The 10499-nt window shown below is 37.0% G+C and overlaps 1 protein-coding gene across 1 annotated transcript; it reads left to right on the forward strand.

The window, feature by feature from the left end:
• Positions 6617-7930, forward strand: LOC107641015. Its single transcript, XM_016344524.1, has one exon. The coding sequence runs from the start codon at positions 6617-6619 to the stop codon at positions 7928-7930; it is 1314 nt and encodes a 437-aa protein (XP_016200010.1).

Genomic DNA, 10499 nt, shown 5'->3' on the forward strand with positions numbered 1-10499 from the left:
AAAAAAAAACAAACAAACAAACATCAGAGAAATTTCAAGTGATAATTGATGTATGGATAGTTACCAAAAAAAATTATGTATGGATAAGCTCTGGTTCCAATGGTTAGGGGTGCTGACTATGAAATTAAGGCAATTGATTAGTTAGATGTTGACCTTCTTTTGTTGATTGATGGCAAGCCCACTAATTTTTTTCCGGCGGGGGTATGAATCTGGCGCTTTCCATAACTGAATCTTGAAAGATCTTCCAATAACTTAGCATAGATCATGTAAGTGGTAGGCATTGGCTTGGAAAAGAAACATGATTATTGCGGTTGCGGTGAAAGAACGAAATGTAAGAGGGCTAAAGAAATACAAAATATTAAGGTTATACATGGATCGGATAATATCCGCATATTCACGATAATTATCTGTATCCAATCCAAATTTTGTGGATATTATCCAATCCGCAGAGCCATCGGATCGGATCAGATCCGATCCGCACTATGGTAAGATTGGATTGCGGATTTAGCAGTGATATCCGCGGATCCGATCCGTAAATTCGCATATTCGCACGTCTCATATAAATAGCATAGTTTAATAAAGTAAATCCTAATGTGATATGAATTTTAGTGTGTTGTTTTATGAATTTTATGATATTTTGTTTTTAATTTTTTATGTTGTACTTGAACTTAGAATAATTAAACTTAAATCTTGTGTTATTATTATTTTTTTTTTATTCAAGAGAACTTTTATTGATAATATTTTAGGAGTAAATAGGCTTAAACAGGGTGAAAAATGAATTTTATGGATATTTTTTGTAAAAATAGTCAAATAAAATCTTAAAATAGTTTTTTTTGAATTATGCGGATATACCCGATATTCGATCCGATCCGCAAGTATGCGGATCGGATCGGATATGACCTAAAAAAATGCGGATATCGTATCCGATCCGATCCGATAAGTGCAGTACGAATCGGATAAAATTTTAGGCTATATCCAATCTGATCCGTGTGCAGCCCTACAAAATATAAGCTATAAATACCTTTTTAAGTTATTAACTATGTTTTATTTTATATAAAAGTCAAAACTTCATAATATATTTCAAAGATTTTAATACTTTGAAAGGTGTCCAACGATATCTGATCGAATTAAAATCATTAATAATCATATTTAAAGTGAATTTAATCAATAATATTATAAGACTAACAAAATTTATTATTTTTTATTAATTTTAAATTTTAAATTTTAAATTCTAAATGTTAAATTATCAAAGGTTTTTTTATAATTAATTTCAATTAAATTTTATTTTACGCACATGTTTTTTTATTATGTGTTGTTCTTCTACGTTTATTTCAATCAAATTCTATTTTATGCACACGCATCGATTCACATTTTTCTTCTACATCTTTTCTTTCTTTGTTTGCGTTGTTTTTTTTTCCATTCTCCTCTTCTTTCTTTTTTTCTTCTTTTCTTCCTTCTTCCTCTTCTTTTATATCATTATTTTTTTTCTATTTCTCTTTTTTGTTTTTTCCTTTCAAAAAAGAACAAGAACAAAAAATAAATAAAAATACTATAACAATTCCAGCAGATAGCAGCGGAAATTTTGCGGCGATTTTATAAAACCACCACAAAATAGCAACTTGCGGCACATATAGCGGCGGTTATTAGTTGGCGCTGCAATAGGACAATATTTAGCGGCGATTTTCTCGAACCGCCGCTATATTTCAATCAGGCTTGCATTTAGCGGCGTCTTTTAAAAAATTGCCGCTATATGTACCGTCGGGTGAGTTATTGTTTTACATTTTGCGGCGGTTTTGTTTAAATCGCCGCAAAATGCGTATTACCACATATTGCAATGTTTTCTTTAGTAATAACTATCTGGGTATAATCTAGTTAAGTAAACACTACTATGTTAAGCTACATATGTTTAAATCATTGTTACTTAAACTCGTAACACTTTTTCTACATTCGTTTTACGTAAAAAAAATTCACAAGTTAAATAAGCTATATATGTTAACTCATGTGAACAAATTTACCAATAAGATTTTCTTATTTACTTTATTGGCATTTAAATTTGCATTCAAACATGGATATAAAAGAAGAAAATAAAATCATACTCTGAACTAATTAAAAATCAAATATTTTCTAAAAATAATAATTATAAATATTTTCTATAAAATATTAAAAATAATAATTAAAAATATTTTCTACTATGATTAAATGTACTCTTTATTGAATTCATTATGGATATTATTAAATGTACTCTTTATTGTACTCTTTATATACGCTTGGATCATATATAAATAGATGTAAATTAATTCGATCTACTATGGTCCAAAATTAATTCGAAGCAAACACATTTGAATTACTAGGGACGTCTTAGCGTACATAATTCGAATCACCCTTGATTTGAACTACCCTAAGACTACATGCAAGCATAATTCAAATTGGACAAATTCGAATTACAAGCAGTACTACTAATTCGAATTAGTGTTGGTTTGTCTAATTCGAATGAGACTGATTCGAATTACATAAGAATGTGCTTTTGGGATATCCTGGTAATATTTTTCAATTTGGTAGAATTGTGTAATTTGGTCCTCCATTTGATTTAATTGTGCATTTTACCCAATATATAAGGTGCCTATAATAACTATGATCAGATATAAAGTATACAACAAAAAATTGTGTTGCAATCAATTGTGTTCATATGATATATATAATTATTAGCGCTATATACATTGAAGAGACATTTGGCTTGGTGGTAACATGACACTGTTAAAGCTTTTCTTTCTTCCAGGTTCAAGCCCTACCTTCTTCATTTGTGGAAGGCTTTACATAGTTGATATTCTATAGTGATCCACACGTTATGGGTCTATTGGTGGAAGTGCGGGTTTAATGATTGAGTCAGTTGGACCACCGGACGGTCCGGTCTGATTCTAATAACTATGAACAGAAATACTAAAATTTGGCGGCGGTTTAGAACCGCTGCAAAACAACCGCCGCAAAATTGATAGAGGTTTAGCGGCGGTTATTCTAGCGGTTAGCTAAAACCGCTGCTATCCGTTTACCCACACCCCATCTTTTGGTGTTTCATTAAATCGCCGCTAAACGGCTCCAGAAACTGCCGCTAAGTGCTGCTTTTGTTGTAGTATAAATAAAATAAAAACACAAAAAACTTTTGAACGAAAAAAGAGAAATATATAGGCAATAACACAAATTCTATATTTTTTCCTCCTTTTTCTGTCTTTGTGTAGCAAAAATATTGTGCTTGACTATCAAAAGTTTATGTACTTTTTATTTTATATATGTAATTATTTTGTGTTTAACTTTATAAATTTCTGTATCCACCTTTATAAATTTGTGTTTTATTTTTTTACAAAATTCTACAAATTTTTGTTTTATTTTTTTATTTATCCCTGACAATAAAACATGTAAGCTCTTTCACGATAAGAAGTGTGTCATTCACATGGATTTTGTGTGAGTAGCTTTCTTAGGCCAATCAATGACTAAGTCAATTTGGTTGTCACTTAGCTACGTTTGTTTATAAGTACGGGACATTGAGATAGAAACACAGAAACACAAAATCATATTTGATAGATGAGATATAGATAGAGATATTGTGTCTAAAGATACTAAATTAGTATATTTTGTGTTCATTCTGACTAGAAAGACACAAAGACACTAACAAAAGACACCACTTATGTTTTATTTTTCTTTTCACTATTCTTGTTAATTTTTTATTATTATATTTTTTTCAAATTTTTAAATAAAAAAATGAGAATAAATTGGATTTTCATAATTTGTTTTATTTTATCACCAAACAAAATTTAAGAACACTAATTTTTGTATCTCTGTTTTTTATGTCTTGTTCTCACTGTCTTGTCTTATCTTATTCTCAAAACCAAAGACAGCCTAAGTCGTGTTATTTTTTCCTTCATCTTATTAGTTAGATACTTAGAATTTCTCTCATAGAAACATTGTTGACAACACTAAATGATCTTTATAGGTCCAAATACGTGTGGATCTTCCTATAATCAAGGAACAAACTTAGATTCATAGATGACACATTAATCAAATTAGAGAAGAATGATGTCACATTCAAAATGTGGGATCGATGCAATATATTTGTTTTCTCATGGCTACATGGCTCATTGAGTCCAGAGATTTTGCAAAGTGTTCTTTGGTGCAATAATGCCTACAAGTTATGGAAGGACTTGAAGCATAGATTTTATGAAAAAAACTTGTTCAGAATTGCCGAATTAGAAGAAGATCAATTTAGTTCTAAATAAGGTGAATTATCGATCACTTTATATTACACGAAATTAAAGAATATATGGAAGAATTTGATGAATTTAATTAGACCAATACCTATATATGTGCATTCGTAATTGTGGTTGCGGCTTAGAGATAATGAGGCAAGATAGACACTAGTCATATTAATTCTCTTTTTTTTTTAGGTCTAAATGACTAATATTCAAATGTTTATTCCCAAATAATGCTGGTTAAGCCCCTCCCTCATGTGACTACAATATTTTCCTTGCTTCTTCAATAAGAAAGGTAAATGATGCATGTCACTGAACCATAAAATTTTGCTGCTAAATCTACCGCAAGTTATCGGCGTATTGAATAATTCGACACTAAATTTTTACTGGCAAAGTTTATACTATCAGCTTTAATTCAACAAAAAATTCAACAATAATCTTATTACAGGTGGTTTATTTTCATTTTTCTATCAATAAATCCGATAGTAGTTAATGTTTTTCTTGTAATATACACACACAAATGCACGCATGCGCGCACGCAAGCACGTGCACACACACACAAGGATTTGGGGACCCTTCTTAAGTGAGGGGCACCAGTAGCCGACAATATATCCCGCCTACACCTTATTTTAACAAATTTTACAATTTTTTTATGTTATTTTTTGTTTCTCTATTTTTAACATAACCCAACTACTTCACACTACCAGAAATGTGCTCAATATTGGCACAATTATTGTTGAAAAAGTTCGACCGGATTTTGCGTTGGATTAAGTGACGAAAATTCTTGGATTAGGTTAATTGCCACATGTGCGAGTTTATTTGCTAATTGAGCATTTTTCTTAGTGAATTATGTTAAAAAATAGACTGAGAACTGTTATATTTGACGGAAAAAAATGCTAAAAATTGATCTATATATTAAATTTTTTTGAGATTAAAATATTCACTTTTAAAATTTTTAGAGACTAATTTAAATACTTACTCATATTTTTAAAAGACTATTGTTACTCCTCCTTCAAAGAGGGTGACCAAATCTTTGACCAACAAATTCAAGTCTTAACAAATTATCCCTATCTGAATCCGTCTCTATGTAACTTACTTAGCTTGTTTAACTTCCAATATCACGCCTTTTTTACCATCTTAATTATGTCAATTACATTTTTTTAAAAAAAAGAAAACTACCTCTTTACCGAAGCCATTAAGATGAGATTTATATAAATAGGTTATTTTTATATATTTTTTAATAATCTTCCCTAAAAAAATATTTTTTCATACAATTTTGGGCAATTTACGCATGTAAATTGTTTGATCCCCAATATTACGCAAATACATTGTTTCAGTTTTCAATACGCAAATGCATTGTTTCACTATTTTATGTAAACCGCTACTGGCAGTAGCGGTTTATAGGTGTGCATAAACCGCTACTACCTGATGCGGTTTATGTGTGAGTTTGTGTGAGTGTAAACCGCTACTGGCAGTAGCGGTTTACGTGTGTGTGTGTGAGTGTAAACCGCTACTGCCAGTAGCGGTTTACGTGTGTGTGTGCGTGTGTGTAAACCGCTACAGCCAGTAGCGGTTTACGTGTGTGGGGCTGAATGGGGCTGCCTATATAAACCATAGAGGGGCCAAATGTGGAGAAGTAGAGTGTTATTCACAAATGGAGGGGGAGGATAATTTTGTGGCTCTGGTTCACTGCTCTGGAAAAATTCAAAAGAGCAAAAGGCATGGTGTAAAATTCACAGATAGAGAACCGCTTAGTGTTTTTATCCGATCTTCGAATACGTTGGCGGAGATTAAGCAAAGCATATTACGGAAGTTCGGTGTGTGTGGGACGAAGTGGGTAAAAAAATTATTTTACAAGATTCCCATTGATGTTGTCTCAACTGGTGTGAGATATGAGACCTTCGTGATCGGGTCGGATGAAGACTTGCAGGTCTTGTTTCATTGCAGGCGTAGTTTTCTGGAGGTGAGGGTAACTGAGCTGTTTGCGAAGTTGGAAGATGGTGTGGATAGCTCAGGGGAATCGGCCCCTAATCCTCAGTCGACCCCAGCCGGTGGTGCCTCAACATCGATGCCTGTGGTAGCAGTGGCAGTTCCGAACCCGGAGCCCGAACGTGCTGGGGCTGTTCATGCATATGTTGGTCCTGTTGTTCCTGATTTTGAATGCGATGCCGGACCGGATCGGGTTGAGAATGCACTGTTTGACGATGATTCAGATGAAGAGCCTGTCGATATTGGTGGGGACAGTGATGATGATATTCCGGCCTAGTTATCGGAAGGTGTGGTTGGCGAAGCAGAAGGCAGTAGCGCAAATATATGGCGATTGGGAGGAGTCATATGCTGATCTGCCTCGGTGGATCCTTGGGGTCACATGCACGATGCAAGGTTCGATTGCTCTACTGAAGACGTCCCCGGTTAGGGTGGGTGACCAACTTGACGAAGATAGAGTCTTCTTTCATCGGATGTTCTGGACGTTTCCTCCGTGTATTGAGGCTTTCCGCCACTGTAAGCCGCTGGTAAGCATCGACGGCACACACCTGTATGGCAAATATGGCGGGATGTTGTTGTTGGCGATCGCACAGGATGGTAACTCGAATATTTTGCCTGTTGCGTTTGCACTCGTTGAGGGAGAGAACGCAGAGTCTTGGTCGTACTTTCTTTCGAACCTTAGAAGGCATGTCACTCCACAGCAAGGTATTCTCGTGATCTCTGACAGACACAACGGCATCAAGGCTGCATTAGAGAGCCCCAATAGTGGTTGGCAACCCCCCCATGCTTATCGGGCATTTTGTATTCGGCATGTTGCTGCAAATTTTGCCCTCACTTTCAAGGGGCAGGATGCGCGTAGGTGGTTGGTAAATGCCGCGTATGCGAAGACGGAAGCAGAATTTGACTATTGGTTTGATATAATGAGGACGGAGAACCCGGCCATGTGTGAATGGGCAAACAGAATGGAGTATGAGAGGTGGACACAGCACAAGGATGGGGGGAGAAGATACGGTCACATGACGACCAACATCTCTGAGTGTGTGAACTCTGTCTTGAAGGGTACAAGAAACCTACCGGTGACGTCTCTGGTTAAGTCGACATATCTCCGGCTGGCCGAGTTGTTTGTTGTCCGGGGGCAGACGGCAAAGGCACAGTTAGGGTCCGGGCACCGGTTTTCACAGGCAGTAGTTAAGGCCATTGAGCGTAATCTGAAGGAATCGAGGTGCTTCACGGTGACAGTGTTTGATAGGCATCACCTTGACTATACTGTGGCTGAGACGACGCCCACAGGCAAATTCTCTTTGGGTAGCTATCGGGTTTCTCTGAGGGATCGCACATGCGATTGTGGATACTTCCAGGCGCTGCACTACCCCTGCTGCCATGCCCTCGCATGCTGTGCGCAGTCACGACTAGATTGGGCAACTTATGTGGATGAGGTGTACACCATGTCTGAGGTCTTTAAGGTGTATGAGATGTCCTTTTCACCATGTATTCCAGAGGGGCTTTGGCCACTATATGACGGGCCGACGGTTATACCCGACCTGGGCATGAGAAGGGCAAGAGAAGGACGACCACGGTCCACCCGCATCTGCAACAACATGGACGAAGCCGACACCAGCCGACCTAAGAGGTGTGGTCTGTGCAGGCAGCCCGGTCATACCCGACGGGTTTGCCCTCAGCGAGGTTCTACTAGTGGGATGTAGATTTATCTTTACTTATTTCGTTTGTCGTAGTGTCCGTGATAACAAACGTATCTGCTTGTATCAGTTATGAGTTTTAAGTCTTTTTGTTTTCTGGTGTTAATGATAATATCAGTAGTTATCTTTCACTTTTCTAGAGTTATTGTGCTTAATTTCCATCTTACCGATACGATCAATAAACAATAGAGTCCATCAACATAATCATAAAGTAAAAATTAAACAAAATAAAAGTTCTCCAACAAGACTAAACATAATGACCCTCTGCTCCTTTCCATCATTAGGAGGTAAGTAGGCAGACCACCTAAATTTAAGTCATATGAGACACAAAATTTAAAATATTCCCAAGAAATTTGTTAAACAAAAAAAAGCATAACCCATACCTTGATGCCAGCGGGAAAGAGAAAACCTCAAATCCGGCCGGCCTAAGAGACGGAAACCGCCAGAATATCCAACTCTGTAGTAACTGGAGCGGGCCCGCAAGATTAGTCACATTTCTGTTCGCTACCCGACACATGCATCGGTACAGCCACGCCAAAGTGGCCGAACCCCAGCTATACCTCCCCATGCCATCAAGGTTTGCCACAAATGGCAACCATCGTATATGAACCCGGTTCGCACTCTTGTCCCCAAATAACTGAGTCGATAACAGCATCATGATGTAGGCCCGTGCGTAGATGCGGACAGTCTCCTCGCTCGCATCTGGTGGTAGCACCCTAAGCCTCTCGTGGAACCATGTAAAGTGTACTGTCATCTGCTTGACCTTATTCGGTGGGGGCCGCTCACCGAATAGGTCCTCAAACCACTCCCAAGCTGGTCGGCCACCCTCCATGTATGTCTCAAACTCACCAAGGCAACCACTCACAGCCTCCCCATCCACAGGAAGCCCTAGCTGAAATGCCACATCCTGCAATGTCACTGTGCATTCTCCGAAAGGCATGTGGAACGTATGCGTCTCAGGACGCCACCTCTCAACGAACGCACTAACGAGTGGCTCATCCAACCAGAACCATTGGCTATTTAGCCTAGCCAAATGGTACAATCCAGCCCGCTCTAAATACGGGATGATCCTTTCATGCATGGGCATATTCTGTTGCCGCCTCACACTGTATATACACCTATTGGGCTGCACAGAACAACAAACAAAAACAGAGTCCAATTAAATTCTCCTATCCTTAAACAAATTTCCATATCTAACCGTATACGAATACCTTAAACCATCAACAAATTCTCCTATATAATATTTAAAAAAAATTCCCTACTCACGATAGGGAAAATAACAACACAAATAATTTACTTATTAACATCCAGAAATTTTAAAATATTATAAAGATTTAAAATTTAAAACTTCATATCATACAAATATCCTAAACAAACTATAATAATTTACTAATGTCAACTATCCCGTTCCCTAAACTAAACCAACATTAATTAGCATAACATTCATTGAATGGAATTGAATTTCAGGTAACTAGGCATATCTATAACTAACCAAGAAAAACTAAAAACACTAAACCAAGATTAGTGAACTAACATCCTACCATGCGAACCCTAAATTCAAACTACAAGGATTAATCTATAAATTCTAATTCGTCTACCTAACCTACCATTTTTCTGACTAAGATATGCAAAGACTAGAAAAAAATAAATATTAACTAACCTCGTCACCAATAGAACCGGCAATATGCGCAACACCGTTCAGTCGGTACAGGTTCCTGCCTGCCATGATAACTCGCCAGAAGTCGCCGCTGAGGAACCTCGGGCCCGCTCACAACTTGCTCTGACCTCTCTCTAGAATTTCCTCTCTCTAGAAAACTCCTCAAACCTTCTAAACACATAATCCGCGGCTACAACCACGGTTTATATAGGCAAAGCACCACACGTAAACCGCTACTGGCTGTAGCGGTTTACACACACGCACACACACACGTAAACCGTTACTGGCAGTAGCGGTTTACACTCACACACACACGTAAACTGCTACTGCCAGTAGCGGTTTACACTCACACACACGCACGTAAACCGCTGCTGCCAGCAGCGGTTTACACACACACACTCACACATAAACCGCGTCAGGTAGTAGCGATTTACATAAAATAGTGAAACAATGCATTTGCGTATTAAAAACTGAAACAATGTATTTGCGTAATATTGGGGATCAAACAATTTACATGCGTAAATTGCCCTACAATTTTTATATATAATTTAAACAAAAATGTTAGTGCAGAAGCAGAACTATATGTATAAAGTAATCTCATTTGAGATATAATGGAAACGCATGATATATATGTTTGATTGTTAAATTGACGGTACAATAATTGAATGGATGAATGAATGAAGAAAAGCACTAAAACGTAGAGAAGCTATGATTGATGATTGATGATTGATATATTGGACCAAACAAGAATCACAGAGAGGAAACAACAGAAGTAACACAATAATGGTCGGTCTTGGGCGGTGGACTTACATTGGAGATGTGACATTACTTTTTTGTCCCATTTTAGTGTTCATGTTTCAGCTTCAGCGCATGCATGCGCTTTTCTCTCCATGTTTTCTTCTCTTTTTTTTTTTTTAT

The sequence above is a fragment of the Arachis ipaensis genome, chromosome B05 (genome assembly GCF_000816755.2).
Source record: "Arachis ipaensis cultivar K30076 chromosome B05, Araip1.1, whole genome shotgun sequence".
Taxonomy (NCBI): Eukaryota; Viridiplantae; Streptophyta; class Magnoliopsida; order Fabales; family Fabaceae; genus Arachis; species Arachis ipaensis.

Excerpts from the sequence above, each read along its gene's own strand:
- LOC107641015 (XM_016344524.1), top strand. The coding sequence starts at position 6,617 with ATGCAAGGTTCGATTGCTCTACTGAAGACGTCCCCGGTTAGGGTGGGT.